The sequence below is a fragment of the Triticum aestivum genome, chromosome 2D (genome assembly GCF_018294505.1).
Source record: "Triticum aestivum cultivar Chinese Spring chromosome 2D, IWGSC CS RefSeq v2.1, whole genome shotgun sequence".
In the NCBI taxonomy this organism is placed as follows: Eukaryota; Viridiplantae; Streptophyta; class Magnoliopsida; order Poales; family Poaceae; genus Triticum; species Triticum aestivum.
This window is the reverse complement of record NC_057799.1, coordinates 613,200,178-613,220,596: the sequence shown is the minus strand read 5'-3', so window position 1 is coordinate 613,220,596 and position 20,419 is coordinate 613,200,178. Positions and strand designations below refer to the sequence as shown.

The 20,419-nt window shown below is 46.2% G+C and overlaps 2 protein-coding genes and 1 non-coding gene across 3 annotated transcripts; 1 reads left to right on the top strand and 2 right to left on the bottom strand.

The window, feature by feature from the left end:
* Nucleotides 1-382: 382 nt before the first annotated feature.
* Nucleotides 383-4,695, bottom strand: LOC123054966 (glutamyl-tRNA(Gln) amidotransferase subunit A, chloroplastic/mitochondrial). The gene is made up of 10 exons (XM_044478854.1): nt 4,067-4,695; nt 3,348-3,659; nt 2,551-2,730; nt 2,336-2,430; nt 2,183-2,258; nt 1,649-1,726; nt 1,471-1,564; nt 1,319-1,368; nt 939-1,052; nt 383-810 (listed from the first exon to the last, which is right to left on the bottom strand). Exons 1-10 carry the CDS (start codon nt 4,607-4,609, stop codon nt 727-729), a joined length of 1,626 nt encoding a protein of 541 aa, XP_044334789.1. The 5' UTR covers nt 4,610-4,695; the 3' UTR covers nt 383-726.
* Nucleotides 4,696-10,963: 6,268 nt separating this feature from the next.
* On the top strand, nt 10,964-16,053 carry LOC123054965 (3-oxoacyl-[acyl-carrier-protein] synthase III, chloroplastic). The gene is made up of 8 exons (XM_044478853.1): nt 10,964-11,404; nt 12,263-12,411; nt 13,019-13,155; nt 14,105-14,207; nt 14,669-14,787; nt 14,986-15,050; nt 15,130-15,346; nt 15,429-16,053. Exons 1-8 carry the CDS (start codon nt 11,196-11,198, stop codon nt 15,648-15,650), a joined length of 1,221 nt encoding a protein of 406 aa, XP_044334788.1. The 5' UTR covers nt 10,964-11,195; the 3' UTR covers nt 15,651-16,053.
* Nucleotides 16,054-16,395: 342 nt separating this feature from the next.
* TRNAE-UUC (transfer RNA glutamic acid (anticodon UUC)) lies at nt 16,396-16,467 on the bottom strand. Its single transcript has one exon. It is a non-coding gene; the product is annotated as a tRNA-Glu (tRNA).
* Between the last annotated feature and the right edge of the window lie 3,952 nt (nt 16,468-20,419).

Here is a 20,419-nt window from a genome sequence, read left to right as displayed (position 1 = left end):
ATTATTGAACGTGAACTGTTGTAAGCACGGATTCGCTTGGTTAGACTGTTTCTTAAGGGTGGCTCTGATTCAAAGGAATTGTATATGATTTGATCTTTAGGAAATTTCCCCCTATGTAGGTCCTTTGATTTACACTCTACTTTCAAGGAAAATTTCATCCACTCAAACCACTTTTCTTTATTTCGTGCGTCTTTCCTGCGGTGTATAAAACACTCTTTTGGTGCAAACTCCTGAGGTTACCAATTCCTATAATTTCCTACTCCTATATTTTGCAAACACGCTGAGAACCAAAGAATACCTAAGAAAGAGCAGGCAGATCAGTGATCGTTACAGGGCGTGTGGTGCACATGAAAGTAGCCGTGAACAGCTCGCACAGTTATCAGTCGAGTCAAAAGGATTTGCAAAATATCACTGATGTGAACCAGGATTACAAAGAATATGTCATCGATGTCGGCCCATATTGAATGTGAGCACTGCAGCTGTTGGCTTGCATGAGTTGCACATGTGCACATGGCGTCTCAGACTCGGTCCCCAACTGCTCACTCCCACGGGGGAAATCTCACACATTGTGTACAAATAGTTTCCTCGCCATACAACTAAATATATCTCAAAACTTTAGGAATGAATGAAAAGAGGGCCCTCTGAAACCACGTAGCCCTAGGAACTGCTTGCACAGTGGCTCTGAACGAGACACAAAAGAAAGGGGGCGCCGGCGATGCGGCTAGGCTAGTCATCTGCCAGCAGTGGCGGGACAAAACTGAGATCCGGCAGTGTTTGTTCGAAGATGTGGCCTACTCTCAGCAATTTTCCCTGTAAATTATGAAAAAAAATGATCATCAATAGAATCACTTGTGATGAAAGAAAATCGGTAGAAATAACTGGAAGGGAGACCGCGCCAGTCCTGCAATGATGCTATTTCATTCAGGTCGCTATCTTACCTCACTGAAGGGAGATCCGATCATCTGAAGCCCGACTGGGAGACCCGCAGACCCACCTTCAACGAATCCACAAGGGACAACCAATGCAGGAAGCCCAGCCATGTTGACATTCACCTGCATAAGTCAGATCAGATTTGCACTGCGCTCTGTAAGATCTCGCTACCATGGAAACTTCTACCACACGCAAAATGACAGTGGAAAGAATTCTACTTCGGCTGGTAGTTTTAAGAATATGCCAAACTATCTTTGCAAGAAACTAAAAGGTGCATGATGAGGCAGGCAACATTACTACTTATTAGTTGTATAATATTGGAGCTAAGCGAAACACAGAGATAAGACTGCAGTTATGCGTTAAAAAAGTGCATTCAACAATTTATTACCGTCATGATGTCTCCAGCATACATAGCCAATGGATCATTTGTCTTTTCACCTGCCAAATGGGGTCAAGTTATCAATGTGAGAGGAAAGCAGAGAAGGGACCATACTTGTTTTTAGGGAGGACAGGATTACAGGTGAGCAGATAATACCATACCTATCTTGTAGGCTGCTGATGGAGCAGCAGGTGAAATAAGAATATCGTATTTTCCCAAAGCTTCTTCGAAGCTTTTCTTAACCAGCGTCCTCACCTACTACAGTGTAAATTTTGCCAGTTAAGAGGTAAAAATAATCAAAATGCAAATTCACAGTGGGTGCTCCCTTCCTATGTTTACCTGTTGCGCTCGTTTGTAGTATGCATCATAGTATCCAGCAGATAATGCATAAGTTCCCATCAAAATTCTCATTTTGACCTGAAAAGAGCAATCAAAATTATACTTCATGTGATTTACCGCAAACCATTACTGTAGTCCACTTAAAACACAAAATATATAAGTAATACCCAACGTTGTATACATAACTATTATCCTTTTTCCTTGCTTAGGGATTATAGATTCCGCTGGCGTGTTACACACAATGTCAATACAACTAGCATTCCAACTAGCATGGTGTCACCTACAATGACATGTGCAGAGTTGGTTGGGTTACGCAACAGAAGTTTATTTATGCATGTATGCACTCACCGGCACTAAACTTGAAAGCTCTGCTTGATGATGGATCAAATCAGCTTTCTAAACTTATACACAAAACAGGTGCGATGGCTTTCTATGCTTCCGTTTCCATAGTACTAATGTTCATTTATTCACAATAAGGACAGATAGTGAGAAGTGGGGAGGAGGCTCTTGGGTGGCCCGGTGGAGGCACTGTACCTCATGACCGAGACCATTAGCCCGGGAATCTCCATACATCTCATTCAAGTCATCAGCTGAAACCTGCTGCCCATACCTGAAAATGCCTTTCCAAGAACATAAATATTGATAGAAAGGAAAAATAACTGGAGAAGGATGAGGTTCAAGTACCACCTGATGCCATCATAGCGTGACAAATTAGACGAGGCTTCAGAAGAGGCCAGTATGTAATATGCTGGTAAGCCAAGAGAAAATGAAGGCATCGAAACCTGAAAAGCATTGGAAAGTGTTCATTGATTATTATCTTTCAGAAATCCCTCATAGAACAAGAAATAATATCCATCTTTATTTATGTTTATTCTTTTTCCAGCAAAAGGGAAGCAACAAACCTCTTCCACTACTGATCCCAGCTGTTCCAGATGCGAAGCAGCAGACCTGATTGATGATATGACTCCAGCATCCACACCCTCTCCAAGAGTTTCTTGGATAATCCCAATTCTCACATTATTTAATGGTTTTGATTCTAGTAAACTTAGAGATGCCAAGTCTGATCTATAGTCTGGAACATCCTGAGAAAGTGATACAAGAGATCAGACTGAGCAGTGATGAACCAAGCTTATTGCCGTCTTGCTTCGAGATCTATTGGTTCCGGATCCGCTTGCATAGATGTGGACGCAGAAAAAAATAAATGAAGAATTTTAACGCCTTGCAAAGAAACACAACAAGCGTGCATTGCATTTTTTCTTACACATAGTGAATTGCATTAGCATTTTATATGGTTGAGATGGGCAACAGTATGTAGTCCTTCTGCCCTCCCAAAGTAAATGGGCAATAGCATTTCACAGTGGTTGGCAACAGTTCAACACCATAAGTGCATCAAACAGGTGACACACAAAAATCATGATTCATGAGAAGGAAACGTACAACGAGAATCCTCCTCATTAAGAATGACAGTTGTCAACACAAGATAAGGTCGCTCAGGCAAGTTAATAGCCATATGATTTTCTTTCTTGTTTTATACTACATCCTTGCATGCTAAAAGGCTATTTCTTAGTCATAGTTACAGAACTCGATGAACCTAAGGAAAGTGTATGCAGTTGCCAGCTAAATCAGATGAAAACATATCAAGATCGAAACAAACAAAAAATGTAAGATGTACATTGAGGTTAAGTTTCAGTTTCCTTACATGAGAGCTACTGGTTGAATCCATTTTGTCATGGCCAGCAATGACGGACAATATGGTTGCAGTGTCAAAAACTGATGATCCAAAGCATCCCACAACATCCAGTGATGAAGCATAAGCCATGAGGCCAAAACGAGATACCCGGCCATAAGTTGGCTTTAACCCTACCACACCACAAAACGATGCCGGTTGCCTCACACTTCCACCTGTATCACTCCCCAAGGACACCACACATTGTCTAGCAGAAACCGCAGAAGCAGAACCACCTGAGGATCCCCCAGGCACACGCGAATCGTCCCAAGGGTTTGTCGTCACCTGCATACCATCAGTGTTATCTGTTAATGTTATGCCATCCCATAAGGCCATAACTATACCGTGTGAATGTATTATGCAACGGAGGGAACTATAGGTTAAGTTTAAGAAAGTTGAAAGCAGCAAGAAGCTCTATTCACATCAATAAACACTTGCAACATGTATTTGCAATTCAACAGATGAACTGAGTCGCCGACTCCCAAGTCTGATTTGATTGACCTCAACGAACTAACACTTGCAACATGTATTTGCAGTTCAATATACAAACTAACCAAATTTGATTTTATCGACCTCTACGGACCAGCATAAATACGCATCTACTGCCATTCTTAGCACTTTTTCCAGACGATGCAAACTTCAACGAACTTGGACAAACCAGTGTGCAGGATCTGATCGGTGAGCCTCCGTACCTGAAACCCGGAGCCCTCGGTGGTGCTCCCCATGCCGAACTCATCGAGGTTAGTCTTCCCCACCACAATGGCGCCCGCCTCGCGCAGCCGCCGCACGGCCGTGGCGTCGTACGCGGGCTGGAACCCGTCCAGTATCCGCGACCCGCCGGTGGAGGGCATGCTGGCGGTGCAGAGGTTGTCCTTGACACCGACGAGCACCCCGGCGAGCGGCCCCACCGCATCCCGCCCACCGGAGGCAATCCTCCGGTCGAGCTCCTCAGCCTCCCGCTCGGCGGCGGCGTCGGCCACGTGGATGAAGCTGCGCAGGCTCGGCTCGGTGCGGCGGAGGCGGGAGAGGTACTCGGAGGTGATGTCGGCGACGGTCCTCTCGCCGGACAGGAGCGACTCGCGGATGGAGAGGATGGAGGAGGCGGGCGGGCCCGGGGCCAGGGTCTTGGCGGGGGCGGAGGAGAGGGAAGAAACCGCGGTGAAGCGGCGGCGAGGGATGGGGGATGCGCGGCGGTGGGAGAGGAGCATGCGGTGGGCCTGGAGAGGCGGCGGCATGGCGGCGGCCGGCGGGGAGGTTCTCCGGCGGACGCCGGTGCGCGTGGGGGTTTGGGGTTTGGATGTGGGAAGGGAAAGGGTGTGTGGATTTGGGGATTGGGTGGGAGGGGACTGATGGTCGGATGGAGGACACGTGGATTGTCAACGATTTCTGGGCGTCCGATCAGTCAGCCCCACGAAGATTACCGGGGGTCAGCGGAAGTGCGCACGGTGTAAATCTTCAGATTCGTCGAGAAAAGGGATTTGGCTAAAATTTAAGAAATATTCCCTCCGTTTCATAGTGTACTACTGTAAAAAATGTCTTATATTATGGGACGAAGAAAATAGTGTCAAAAAAAGTATGGGACCGAGGGCGTATTTGGCTAAAATCAAACTAAACTAGTCTTGCATCTGCTTAGGAGGGAGAGAGTTAAATCGTTCCATGCCTTTGTTTTCTTTCTCGCAAGGCGACTAAGGCAAAGTCTTCATCTCCTTGATCTCTATCAGCGAGTTTGTATATTCGCCTCTCCTCTGTCTGCCGCCTCGACGATTGGTGGTGGGGAGGAGAATCTGAATGCCTCGGCCTTGACTAGTGCATAGTTTAGGATTTTAGTCTTCGCAGGGATGGCACTCAGACGAATGTCACCGCTTTATTTGAGTCGGTCTTTCGGTTTTCGATTCTCCTCAAATTCGGCAACGCTCCTTCATATATTCATGTCATCTCCTTGAGACGCCGAAGTTAGGTTTTCTCATCGTACATATGTGACAATGAGATTTATTTGGTGTTGGTTCTTTTATAACTAATCAAGAGTTCAACAACCACGACTGTGGCTCCGAGGCGTTGGTCCTTAGGGGTACGTTCACGAAGACTTCTCGACTGTCATGGTCAGGACAACTCCGGTATAGGAGTGACGACAACATCACGTCCCGGACTCATTCTGGCGGGGACAGTGTCATTCAATTGTTTAGGGACCTAGTTTTCATTTTATTATGTTTGAAGTGCTTTTGTAGTTCTAGTGAACTTTTATAATTGTAATAGATTTGAGTCTTTTTCCAAAAAAATAGATAGTCAAGACTAAAGGCACGATTCATATTTACATGACCCAATGTTTTGGTAAACAAATTTATTAATTAATATAAGCTATATATTAGTGTAGAAAAGAGTTTTGGTTTACATGTACGTCAAGCATTCGTTTGTGCTCATAGTTGCAACAAACATGCTTCAAAGAACTATTTATTCTTGTTAAATATTGTTGCAACGGTTAGCCAGGGCAATATACTATTGTCACATTGGTTTGACATAGAAGTAAGAACTTCATCTTTTAAATGCAAACTTTTTTATCTCGCTATTTTCAATGATTTCAAAGAGCTGCCATGACAACCAACACAAGATCTCACATATCACTATAGAAGCTCATAGCTCTTCTACCTCCACAGTTCTCACCCAACGTTGGTGTATAACTTCCTAGTTGGATACAATATTCCCAAAAACGATGGCAACAATTTTAACTCCTAATGAACCAATATCCTACCACGTGGCACACATAGTAAGCCATCTAAACTTGATGAAAACAAACCATTATCCTTTGAGCGGGACAATTATAATTTGGCTTTGAGTTAAGACATTCACCTTCGTTTACCAGATATAGAATATCATACCTCTTCTACCTCGACAAATCTCACTTCGCGTTGGTGTATAACTTTCTACTCCATCTGTCCCAAAATAAGTTGTACTAAATCAACGACACTTCTTTTGGGACGAAGGGAGTAGATTGGATATAGTATTCCCATATAGGATGATAGTGGCCAATCAGTAGGCTTCAAAATGGTACAATTCTATTTTGTTATTCTGAATTAAGACACTCACTTTCGTTACCGGATAATTGAGAACAGCATATATCTTCTACCTCCACAATTCTCACCCCGCGTTGGAGTATACCCTTCTGTTGGAAATATGCCCTAGAGGCAATAATAAATAGGTTATTATTATATTTCCTTGTTCATGATAATCGTTTATTATCCATGCTAGAATTGTATTGATAGGAAACTCAGATACATGTGTGGATACATAGACAACACCATGTCCCTAGTAAGCCTCTAGGAGACTAGCTCGTTGATCAAAAGATGGTTACGGTTTCCTGACCATGGACATTGGATGTCGTTGATAACGGGATCACATCATTAGGAGAATGATTTGATGGACAAGACCCAATCCTAAGCCTAGCACAAGATCGTGTAGTTCGTTTGCTCAGAGCTTTTCTAATGTCAAGTATCACTTCCTTAGACCATGAGATTGTGCAACTCCCGGATACCGTAGGAATGCTTTGGGTGTACCAAACGTCACAACGTAACTGGGTGGCTATAAAGGTGCACTACGGGTATCTCCGAAAGTGTCTGTTGGGTTGGCACGAATCGAGACTGGGATTTGTCACTCCGTGTAAACGGAGAGGTATCTCTGGGCCCACTCGATAGGACATCATCATAATGTGCACAGTGTGACCAAGGAGTTGATCACGGGATGATGTGAGTTACGGAACGAGTAAAGAGACTTGCCGGTAACGAGATTGAACAAGGTATAGGGATACCGACGATCGAATCTCGGGCAAGTAACATACCGTTAGACAAAGGGAATTGAATACGGGATTGATTGAATCCCCGACATCGTGGTTCATCCGATGAGATCATCGTGGAACATGTGGGAGCCAACATGGGTATCCAGATCCCGCTGTTGGTTATTGACCGGAGAACGTCTCGGTCATGTCTGCATGGTTCCCGAACCCGTAGGGTCTACACGCTTAAGGTTCGATGACGCTAGGGTTATAGGGAAAGCATGTACGTGGTTACCGAATGTTGTTCGGAGTCCCGGATGAGATCCCGGACGTCACGAGGAGTTCCGGAATGGTCCGGAGGTAAAGATTTATATATGGGAAGTCCTGTTTTGGTCACCGGAAAAGTTTCGGGTGAAATCGGTAATGTACCGGGACCACCAGGAGGGTCCCGGGGGTCCACCAAGTGGGGCCACCAGCCCCAGAAGGCTGCGTGGGCCAAGTGTGGGAGGGGACCAGCCCCAGGTGGGCTGGTGCGCCCCCCCACCAAGGCCCAAGGCGCATGGGAGAGTGGGAGGGGGCAAACCCTAGGTCCAGATGGGCCTTAGGGCCCATCTAGTGGGGCGCCTCCCCCTCTCCTCCCCTTGGCCGCCCCCCCTTGATGGGATCTAGGGCTGGCCGCCTCCTCTTGGGGGTGGAAACCCTAAGGGGGCGCAGCCCCCTTCCCCCCTATATATACTTGAGGTTTGGGCTGCCATACACACACGAGAAAGTCTCCTTTTGGTGATGCCCTACCCCTCTCCCTCCTCCTCCTCTCCCGCGGTGCTTGGCGAAGCCCTGCGGGATTGCCACGCTCCTCCACCACCACCATGCCGTCGTGTTGCTGCTGGATGGAGTCTTCCCCAACCTCTCCCTCTCTCCTTGCTGGATCAAGGCGTGGGAGACGTCACCGGGCTGCACGTGTGTTGAACGCGGAGGCACCGTACTTTCGGTGCTTAGATCGGAATCAACCGCGATCTGAATCGCTACGAGTACGACTCCCTCATCCGCGTTCTTGCAACGCTTCCGCATCGCGATCTACAAGGGTATGTAGATTCACTCCCCTTCCCCTCGTTGCTAGATTACTCCATAGATTGATCTTGGTGATGCGTAGAAAATTTTGAATTTCTGCTACGTTACCCAACACCTTCTAGGTTGGATACCCAAATAGGATGAAGGTGGTATTGTCACTCCTAACAAAAAGTAGCCTTCAAACGGCACAATTCTCATATATGGTTATGATTCGATTCTATTCTTCGTCTCCCTAGCTAGTTGAAGTGTTATTGCTAAGTGGTGATTCAACATGGATGCTAGATATTGGAGCCAGACCAATTTGGTTTACTTTCGTTTACCCGATAGTTGAGAATCTCATAGCTCTTCTATCTCCACAGTTATCAACTCACCTTGGCAATAATACCCAATAGGATGATAGAGGTATTATAACTCCTAACAAACCAATAGCCGTTCAATTTTATAATTCTCATTTATAAATTTGAATTGACGTTTAATTCCGTTTCTTGTATAACTGAGAACCCCATAGCTCTTCTACCTCCACAGTTCTCATCCCGCATTGGTGTATAACCTTCTAGTTCATATGCAATATTCCCAAATAGGATGTTAGTGGTATTATAACTCCCAACAAACCAAATTTCTCACTTATGGCTACAAATTAAGACATTTAATTTACCATATAATTGAGAGATCTCATAGCTCTTCTACATCCACAACTCCCATCCACCCATTGGTGTATAACTTTCTAGTTTGGATACGTTTTTCCCAAATACGATGATATTGGTATTGCAACTCCTAATAAGCTAATAACCTTCGAACGATACATCTCATACATGGTTAGGAATCAAGACATTTAGTTTTGCTTAGCGAATATTTGAGAATATCAGAGCTCTTCCACTTCTCACCCCGCGTTGGTGTATAACCTTATAGTTTGGATACCGTATTCTCAAATAGGATGATAACAATATTATAACTCCTAACAAACAAATAGCCTTCGAACGATACAACTCACATTTATGGTTCGGAATTAATACATTTACTTTCATATACCGAATAATTATGAATCTCATAGCACTTCTACCTCTACATTTCTCACTCCGCGTTGATCCTAACAAATTAATAGCATTCGAATGGTACAATCCTCATTTATAATTCTGAATTAATGAATTTTTTTGTTTACCGGATAATTGACAATCTCATAGTAGCTTTTCTACCTCCACAACTCTCACCCTAACCTTTCTAGTTTGAACGGTGCAATGCTCATGTATGATTCTGAATTAAGACATTTACCTCCCTTTCCCGAGTAATTGAGAATCTCATAGCTCTTCTACCTCCATAGTTCTCCGAGTTGGTGTATAACCTTCTAGCTTCGATACAATATTCCCAAATAGGATCATAGCGAACAGTACAATTCTCACTTGTGGTTCCAAATTAAGACGTTTACTTTCACTTGCGAGATAATTGTCCTTAGAGGGAGTTCAACATTTCATGTACCGACTTCACTCAAGAAGCAACCAACATACTTATACAGGCGTGCAACTCATATGTGGCGAGCCAAATGCATGGACTATGCGACCGACAAGTGGAGTTAGCCTTCTTAACCGACACTCCTACTCTCTCTATGCTTAAAACCGTGCTTGGCAGTAGGCGGATAAAGTTTGTCTTCAAATGGTTAAAAGTTTGACAAAACATCTATGCTACCGGTACTATATAGTGTATCAATTTTGAAATTTCGAATCCTAGGCTTGAGATGTGATATCAGCCGTTGATTGATGTTGATCTAACGGTCTAGGTGACTGAGATTCACGTCCACAGTAATTTAATTGCACCCAACAATGTCTTCATTCTTCCGAAACCGGCAGCACGTCGGTGTGATCAGTCAACACAACAAAGCGCGCAACAACTCATCCAGATGTACCACGTGGCCTCATGGGTGCCCCGACGTCATATTAATCTCTATATGTTGACTGAAAAAAAAGAGAGAAATCACCCGAAACGAGGCATTGCCCGTATTTTGTTCCCACAAAGTTGTGGTGTGCAATTAAAATTTTAATTTACCTGCTTTGCATGTAGCGGAGTGCTAGTGTAAGAAAAGAGTGTGAGGACAGCGTCTCTGCGAAGAAAAAGAACCCGGGGAAAACACGACGTGTCGAAGTTTGTAGTGAAAGCGGTTTGGTGGTTCGCTGATGACCGGTACTAGGAATCAAATCACAGTCCATGCGGTCTTCGCGAACAAAAAACAGGCCCCTGTGGTTAGCCGGTGACCAGCAAGGCGACCGAGAGGGAGAGGGTGAGGCGTGAACGCTACAGTTGCTGCTAGCCCGGTGCCAAAGGTCGTACTGTACGCACGATCACGACCGATGCATCCGAAGCTGGGCGACGACGGAGACCCGGAGTGGAGAGGCCGCGTGACAGGGCATCGGCGACCGACCGGGAGCTACGTGGCGGCGGAGTCCTCCACCGCACGACCGCTACGATCACACGGTACTGCACGTACACGCCGCATCGTGTCACCGCAGACGGCAGACCCCTTTCCGTTTCCGCTCGATATCCCCGAGAGTGACGATGTGGCCGGTTTCCGTCGAGAACTAGGGGAAAACGGCTTGGGGTGCCCCACCAGCACCACCGGTCCAACCCCCCTCTACACCGAGGCCAGCCAAGCCAGTCCGCATAGGGTGTGTGGGTGAGTCAGTCGGGGTCAGTCACCACCCACGCACGGGCCGCATCGGCATCGCCTTCCCCCATAAAAAAGGCCTCCCTCGCCTCCGGGCGGAGCTTTCGAAGCTCCTTCCCCCTCCCCTACCCCCCTGCGCCGCGGCCCCCACCCACCTCGCAACCATCACCACCGCCCACCGTTCCCACCGCCGCCGCCCCTATATCCACTCCGCCCGCCCCCGCCACCCCTCGCACCCGCCGCCCACCCGTGCTCCTCCTCCCCACCTCCACTGATTCACTCGTCACTGCTGCTCTCCCCCCGCGGGGCCGCCGCCGCCGCCGCGAGATCTCCGGCCATGGTCGCCGCCTCCGGCATAGCGCCGCCGCGGGCCGCGGCGGTATCCACCTGCGCGCGGGCGCGCGCAGGGAACCGGCCCGGCTTCCTCCGATCCCCTCCGGTCTCCGCAGCCGCTAAGGCCTCGGCGGCGGCGCAGCTGCGGTGCTGCGCCTCCGCCGTCGACGACAGCGTCGTCTCGCCGGCCGCACCCAGGCCCCGCCTCCCCAGGTAACGTCGTGCCACTTCCCCCACTCACGCGCCTCGCTACTCGCAATGGCGACGCGCCGAGATGCGAATCACTCAGTGACTGCTTCTCCAATCTCTGTTAACATGAATTTAGTCCCTCCTCGCGCCAGAGCCGTGATGCTTGCGCTGTTCCTTTACCAAGGATCTTCCTCCCCGGTCCTCATTGTCTAATTCCGAGATAATTTTGCGAGGATGCCGTGATTTTCAGTTTGATCTGTCAGTGATTCGGCTCGGGTTTTGGTTTCAATTCGCTCAGGTTTTGGTCTCAATCAGGTGCTCGTTCATGTGATTTGGTTAGTCGGTGAGTGGCTTTCCGGTAGGAGGTTCAACTACTACCCTTATCTGCGGCTCTTTGGCATTTATTAGGCTGCGTTGGCTCGCACTGCAGAATTTGGTTATTCTGGGGCCTTCCTTTTGGTACTGCTACGGGTTTATACGGGAATTTTAAGATCGAAACGAAGCAGTTCTATGTAGTCAGATCGGATGCTCATCACTGTTGAGAAACTTCTGCTCTTTGGTACTATAGCGATGGTGCCACGATGCTCATCACTAGTGTTACAGACACCAGAATAGGTCGCCCTCATGCATAGCGTTGTGCAGATGGTAGCTCGTGCTTTCCATGACCATGGGTTGATGCATAGGGATCTGCCCAGCTTGCTCATAAATGCGGTGGCAGATGATGCTATTTTTGTAGCTCACCGTGCAGTAGGCAGTGCCACAATGCTGTTGCTTGCGTCTTGATCCAACTGTGTTGCTGGGGTCACTCATCTCAATTATTGTTAACATGATCTATGATTTAGTGTGGTAGAAAATTTCTTAACGGTCATGAGAAAATTGCAGGGTGGTTGGCATGGGCTCAAAGCTCATCGGAAGCGGATCGGCCACTCCATCACTTTGTATTTCAAATGACGACCTTTCAAAATTTGTTGAAACGTCCGATGAATGGATCGCAGCGCGGACTGGGATTCGGAACAGGCGGGTTCTTTCAGGTATTTTCTATTGCACTTGTTTCCCTCCTCGTTCGCTAAGCTAGCCTGATTCAGGCGAATTGTGGCCCCTCTGGCATGATGTATACTGGTTACTTCTGAGTATTCATTTTCTTGTCTTAGCTAGGTGACAACTTGTGGATGATATGTGTGTCACATCGTTGTTGGTGATTGAAGTAGTTTAATGAACACACGTCGATTCAATTAATGATTGTAAATGAGCATTTGTCGCAAAGCACCCTTCTGCATACATGGTTAACAACTAGCAACACCGTGTGACGTGGGCACGAACTATTGTAAATATACTAAATGAAATAATTTAGAAGAATAAATATAAATGCTGATAAATTTATGTCTTGGTACCTTAACTAATTCCTGGCTGGCTTAATAAACACAGCGCTTTTCACATGTTTTTTAAGTCAATGTACATATCTAATTATAAAACGTGTGAATAACATCATTGGGAGTTGGCCCCACTGTGTGTAAGTAGGCAGGTAACAGAGTATCAGATTTTGTGGAAGAAAGCTTAGGAGTCACAACGATTCTGTTTTGGAGACATATTTCATTTGTTTATGTTTCAGGAGTAATTTGTTCTTTTCAAATGTGTTAGGAGGCGAAACACTGGGAGGGCTTTCAGTACAGGCAGCACAAAGGGCACTTGAGATGGCCCAAGTAAGACCTGAAGATGTTGACCTTGTTCTCTTTTGCACATCTACTCCAGACGATCTCTTTGGCGGTGCTGGTCGGGTATGGCTATGCACATCTGTTAAATCATTCCATTAGTTGTCATCCATGCCTTCTCTTTAGAATAAGTGGTCATACTTGTGTGGAAACTAATGTTATTTAAAACAGTGATATGTTTGAGCGACTGTATATTCCTGCTTTTAATGCGAGTCATCTCATGCTTGAGAATATTTCCCTTTTTCTTTTACTGTATATCATAAGTTGGGTAGAAATGGTATTATCTTATTGTTAAGTTTATCTGAGGAAGTTCTTTTTAAACTATAATACTCTCTGTCAGTAATTTTTTTCACTTCAGTACTGATAGTCTCCAAAGTACTACGTTCAGTCTTTGAACAATACTCCCTCTGTTCCTGAATGGCTGTAATTTAGGGCACTCCAACCAAGGCATGTATACAACACACTACATTTGCCTCCATAATTAGCTCCTTTATGAGTGTTAATCTAGTATATTAATGAAAAATTAGGGATATGAGAAGCAAACAATGGCAGTACCGCAGTAGTTGCCTCAAACTTGTAAATTGGCATGTATTTCGGAACAAAAATCCGGAAGCTAGAATGAGATGTATCTAGAACGGAGAAAAGTGGTTTCTATGGAAGTATGTTGTAATACATGACAATGAATATATATGATGGTAGTATGTTTCATTCATGATGACTATATTGGTACTTCGAACTTATTACATATCTATATTTGATAGTAAAAAAAATGTTTCACTGGCATACTTTGTGGAGCAGCCTATATTTTAAAATGACGTAGTCATCAAATAATATAAACTATGTAATGGTCTTTCCATTTTTGTATTTTCATTCAAGTTTTTTTCCTGTTTAGTAATGTTAATGTTTTGTACTATCAGTAAACTTGTTGTAATCATCAATGCCACTCTGCTCTAGTGCCTCATGCATTTTATATGCCCATTTTCGCATAAATAACATCAGGATAAAATGAAAACAGGTGCTGGCGGAGGTGGGGTGCACAAATGCATTTGGCTTTGATATCACTGCTGCCTGTAGTGGGTTCATTGTTGGTTTAATTACAGCTACTCGTTTTATCAAAGGTAATTCCCTTGTTAAATATTCACAATAGGTTGTTATTGAGCAACTCCGCCTATGTCTTCTAGGCATAGCCGGTCCCAAGCCCGGGTAAAGGAGGAGGGTTGTGATAGGCTTGGCGAGCCAACGTAAAAACTAGCCAGTCCCATAGGTGTGAAACCCATTTGAGCGAGAGTAATACTAGGATGGGTGACCTCCTGGGAAGTCCTCGTGAAAGGGTTTCATATCTAAGAGTTGTGATAGGCTTGGCGAGCCAACGTAAAAACTAGCCAGTCTTTTGGGTATGAAACCCATTTGGGCGAGAGTAGTACTAGGATGGGTGACCTCCTGGGAAGTCCTCGTGAAAGGGTTTCATATCTAGCCTACCCCAACTGTTTGGGATAAAAGGCTTCGTAAGAGATAAGAGAGAGAGGTTGTTATTGAGCGCCTTGGTGGATTAATAATTTATTATCTGCCACTATTGTAGGTGGAGGTATTAAAAATGTCCTTGTAGTTGGGGCGGATGCTCTTTCTCAATATGTGGATTGGACAGATAGAGGTACATGCATCCTTTTTGGCGATGCTGCTGGTGCTGTTTTGGTCCAGGTATCTGTTCTTTTTTGCTGAAATGTTGGTCTGCTTTCCATGGTTCAGTTGGCTGTAGTCTTTCTGTATAGTCTATTGGGTAAGACACTGCAATATGTTGTAGTACAGGTATGAGGTGTTCGGCAGTAGTGTGGCATTGTAATTTGCAAAATCCTTCTGCAAGTTTTTTTGTCTAATTTTAACTCCTCGATATTGCAGTCATGCAATGCTGATGAAGATGGTTTGCTAGGTTTTTGCGTGCAAAGCGATGGCCATGGGCAAAAGTATGCCTTCTTTCTAATCAGCTTCTGATGTTGCATTTCTAGTAGGTCACTTTCTTATGTTTGCTGATTACTTATGTAGGCACCTGCATTGTTCATCGTCGAACGCTGACTCGATCTTGTCCAAGACCAATGGTGTCCCTGGCTTCCCACCAAAGAAGACCAACTTTTCTTGCATCGAAATGAACGGAAAGGAGGTTTTTCGCTTTGCTGTACGCTGTGTTCCACAGTCCATCGAGAAGGCGCTAGAGGAGGCCGGCCTACCTGCGTCCAGTATAGATTGGTTGTTGCTTCACCAAGTGAGTATCCTATCCTATCCTATCGATCATGAAACTCTTTTACCTGAAGCATCGACCTAACTGACCCTATCGACGTTTACAGGCTAACCAGCGGATCATCGATGCTGCTGCCAATCGGTTATCTATCCCATCGGAAAAAGTCATCTCAAACCTTGCCAATTATGGCAACACCAGTGCGGCATCCATTCCATTAGCACTGGACGAGGCTGTTCGCGGCGGGAAGGTGAAGACGGGCGACATCATCGCAGCATCTGGTTTCGGGGCTGGACTCACCTGGGGTTCGGCCATCGTCAAGTGGGGCTAATCAACCGTTCCGCGCGGCGAACCATCACAGCAAAACAAACACCGGTTCCAAAGCTTTTGCCTGCATACGGCCCTAGGTCTCAGAGCCTCTGCGGGGTCATCTACCCTTCGCCCGTCCGGCATTTTTCTTTTATATATCACCGTCCGTCGTATTTTCTTGCACATGAACAGTGGCAGTTTGCCTTATTCATCCATTCCTTTGGCCCGTTACACAGCTCAGCTGTCATTGTGGTTATCACTACTGTACTTGTATTAGTCTTCTGTAGTTTGAGTGGCACGCTCGATCGGGTATTTTGCATCTGGGATGGAAATTGGAAATTTAGCTGGTGTTGGAAGGAAGGAGGATACTGCATTGTAAAGTGTTGATGGGCCTTCGTAGCAAAGGTGTTTTTGTCTGGAGATTCCGATGAATTGTGATCAGTTTTATGGCTCCCGCCAATAAGAATGTAAAAGAAGGATGAATATTGAGCAAATGCGAGTCCTGATTCGTCAGCTAGTTTTCTACTAGGAGACTGCTGTCATGTGCTAACTGTAAGCACATTAGAAACGAAGAATCGTTGGTAACTCTGATGAAATTCGGATCGTTGGTAACTCTGATGAAATTTGGAAGAACAAATTGCTGAACAAAGCTACGAAGAAGTTACTTTTGCAACAAAAAAGGTAAAAGATACTACTGCGGCTCTAGAGAATAACCCCCCCAAAAAAAGGACAGTCGAAGGAACAAATGTTACGATTGAAAAAGAGATTTCCATTGCCGGGAATCGAACCCGGGTCGCCTGGGTGAAAGCCAGGTATCCTAACCGCTGGACGACAATGGATTGGTGACTACTTCCGTGTTGGAACTTATTTGTCGTAACCATTACATCGTCGAGGTTTCCTTTGTACCGGGATAGACGCGTAGGCAGTCGTAACGTAACGATATCTGTTCGCAGAACTCCGCACCACAGTCGAATCGACATTTGAGAAGCGAAATGACACGGGCACAGGAGTCGGTCTGCCGGAGTCCTAACGGAATCATTGCACATGGACATGGAGGAGATGGTAAATTTTACTTCCTCTTGCTCAATTAGTTGATTGATTCATTCACTCAGTGTTAGTCTACACATTATATGTAGCCCACATGCGTCGCCGTGGTGTACCATAGGACAGTGGGCCGGTCATTTACGTGCACACACTGTTAGATGAAGCTGAAGGGGGAGTTTGTGTGGAACGACATGATTCGTCCATGAAAAACATGCTGGACATCTGGGATCTAGTCGAATTAGAAACATTGTTGTACTAGACTTAATTTGTATGAATGATTTGTGCTATTTTTTATCCGAACTTTGATGAATCTCGGCCGCTTTCCATGAATTTCGTCCGGTTAGTTAAAATGCGGCTTGAAATGTAAGCGGCTTGGCGTCCTCCTGTATCCGTGTCCGCGGACTGGTTCCCCTTGTTCGTGGATGGATGCGGGAGATTTTTTGCGGGTTGCCATTGTAGATGCCACTAGCAATGAAACCATTTTTCTTCTTCTACAAAGCAGTGTAATAAGAGAAGGTAAATAAACAGCTAGGATCGACTGGTTGATCGCAGCCTGCGATCGGTCGCTCCCAGCCTCCCACACCCGCACGCGTCTCCCTTGTGGACCCGCACTGCAAGGCGACGACGATGTTGCGACCCGGCGGGCGCCGATAGTGAGCAAACACGAGGACGACGTGGGGCGGCTACGACAAAGGCGCGTTGCTCCTGTGACAGGTGCAGCTAGTGCAACATAGCTCCGTGTGGTTGATGCTAGATTGTAAGGGCAACTCCAATCGAGAGATCCAAATGAACGCAATTTTTTTTATTTGGGTCGGCCAGATGGATATCAAAGTCTGTTTTTGTCCGACCGCTCGTAAATGCGCCCGATGTGAACGGACACATTGTACATTTGGATGCAGATTTGAATTAAAAAAAAACAACTAGCAAGTCAAGTCTTACATTAATTTAAAGGCCAGCAAGGCAAGGCAAGTCAAGTCATAAATGCGCCCGATTCGCCCAGCACTTGCGAAAGGCAGGCCACTTGGCGAGCTCCTCGAGCTCAGACTTCTCAATGGCCCTTCTTGTGGCCTCCTCGAGGTCCGTAATGTAGGCATCCTCGACCGCTCGATCCTCCTCCTACACCACCAACGGTGGTAGTGGAGCGGCGATCTCGTGCGGTGCACGGGGCGCACCCTTGAAGCTCAACTGGCAGCGTAAGTCATGCTCGGAGTCGAACCATGCGTCCCAGTTCGATGAGTCCACTGCGTATGCTGGGTCATGGCGGAGCTCAACCAGGAGTTGAGCATGACGGCGGTAGATCTTTGCCAGCCGCGCGGGGTCTGAGACCGCCGGCACCGAAACTCTGTCGCCGGTGAGATTCCACCCGTTCATCAGGTTCATGTCGGGCCACTGCACCGGCATGCCATGCTCCCAGAAGTACTTGCAGTGGTGGACAGGGACATAGAGGCGAAGGCATGCCAGCGGCTCAGCATGGCACGACGCCATGGTGAAATTGGTTGTGCAGCACTCCAACAAGGAGCCGACCTCGTGGCCATGCTTGCTGCGGTTCATGGTGGGCGGCGGCAAGGGTTGGTGTCGGGCGGCTGGGGGGAAGAAGAAGAAGAGGGAAGAGAGTTGCTGAGGAAGTGGACTGGGCGCCCCCCACCGCATGTGTGGCATTAAAAAGGGCACGCATGGACTGGGTTCTATGGCTGATGTGCGGGCCCAAGCGCACGCGTGAAATTAAATAGGACTGGTAGGTGGTGTTGGGCTGCGACATGCAGGTCTGAGGCGAACACTGAGCGGACGCGCATATGGACGCAAATCAAGTCCGAATTTGAGGGAAAAATGCGTTCATACAGACATGAAGCGGACAAAATATGCGTTTGCGTAGTGCGGACCCAAACGGACACAACCGAACCAAATGAGTCGACCATTGGAGTTGCCCTAAAGTGTTCATGGGCCTCCTTAGCGAGGTTTTGCCTGGTAATTCCATCGATTTGTGATGAATGTTATGGCTCCCATCAAACGGCAGTGAAGTTCCCTAGAAGAAATCAAATGGTAATGAATAAAAGAACAAACGGCAAATGAATATTGGGCCATTCATGAGTAGGTCTATTGGAGACTGCTGACATGTTCTAACTGTTAGCACGCTGTCATGTTCCAAAATGAATAAATGATGTTTAAAATGAATAGAACGAGAGCGAAATAGCACAGCAGGGAAACATACCTGCATCTCAGGTCTGGAATGATGTTGTTTAACCATCGGAGATATAATCTTTCCCTAATTTAATAATAAAGCACGGAATATGCTTTTACTATTCGTATAGACAAAATCGTAATATAAACGAGATGGTACTAATTACAATAAAGTGCCAATAGGCTTTCCTTTAAAAAACATGTATTCCTTGATCTATCCCGGCCACCACACGCCATCGTGACTCTATCATATTTCTTGCACATATTCCACACGCGGCTGGAGCGCAACATGGTAGCGTGGCTTGACGCGACCCTCGAGTCGCATCGTCGCAGAGCGGCAGCAGCGGCGCCCCAACGCGAGGCACGGCGGCAAGGTCTCAGCCTCCTGACGCGGAGACACCGGGGATTAGGACGGCGTGGCCTCAAGCCCTCAACCTATTGGCATGAAGGTAACCCTGGCGTTGTCCACAGCGCGGCACTCAGGTCCTCCTGGCTATCGATGACGGCATCGCAAAATAGGTCCATAGATTTTGGTCCAGCGGCATGACCCGGCGCAGCTCGATTCCAGTGAACCGAGACGTCTCTCGTCGACACTAACTAACAGGAGGCTAGCACTTGACGGAAGAAGCACCTTGATTGATTCCGATGGTTGGGTGCGCGCGTACGTAGCCGATGCATGCACGTACGACTAGATTTTCTTTCCGAGGGGTATTCCTCAAGCTAGCTTCATAGATAAAGCTGATTTTCTTTCCGAGGGGTATTCTGCAAGCTAGCTTCATAGATAAAGCTAGCACGAGGCACGGTCCTTGATTAATTTCAGCGACCGTATGCGTACCGACGTACCCCGATCCACTCTGGAGCTAGCTACAACAGACCCACCAACACATGGAGGTACCAGCGATTGCTGTAGTGCCAAGCTCTCCTTGCTTTATTCTCATCGTTGCTTGCTTTGTTTAAGATAGTGTTGATTACAGTGTACCAAGCAATTCGCACCTATTTGAATAGGAAGTCTGGCTTAATTCCTACAATTTTGAATAGGAAGTCTGGCTTAATACCTATAAATTTGATGATCTACTCCTATTCGAATAGGAAATCTGGCTTAATTCCTATAAATTTGACATCAATTTGAGTCTGGCCGCATCATGTAGATTTTGCAGGTCCGCGGCTTTACACAATCCAAGAAGTTTCACTAATCTCAGGTAACAATGTGATCTTCTCTTCCATGTATGATTGATATGTTGACTTGGACTAACTAACTAGATTGCAGAAACATTAATTTCAGCCTTTTTGTAGGGATTTTCAAAGATTTTTGTTTTTGAGGTAAAATCAATATTCTTTCTGCAGTTATCTGTCATTCTTGGCATTGTTAATTCAATGGTATTATGCAATTATTGTTGCCCAGTGGTTCGAAAAAATAGTGTTGTCTGGTCTTTGTTTTAATTTTGCAACTTTTTGGCTCATGCACCAGGAAATCATTTTGGTTTGTGCCTTTGTGGGGTTTTATTATCTTCAACACTCAAACTTTTAGGCCAGAGAAGATTGATGTTTGTTTACTCAGATTATTGTGGT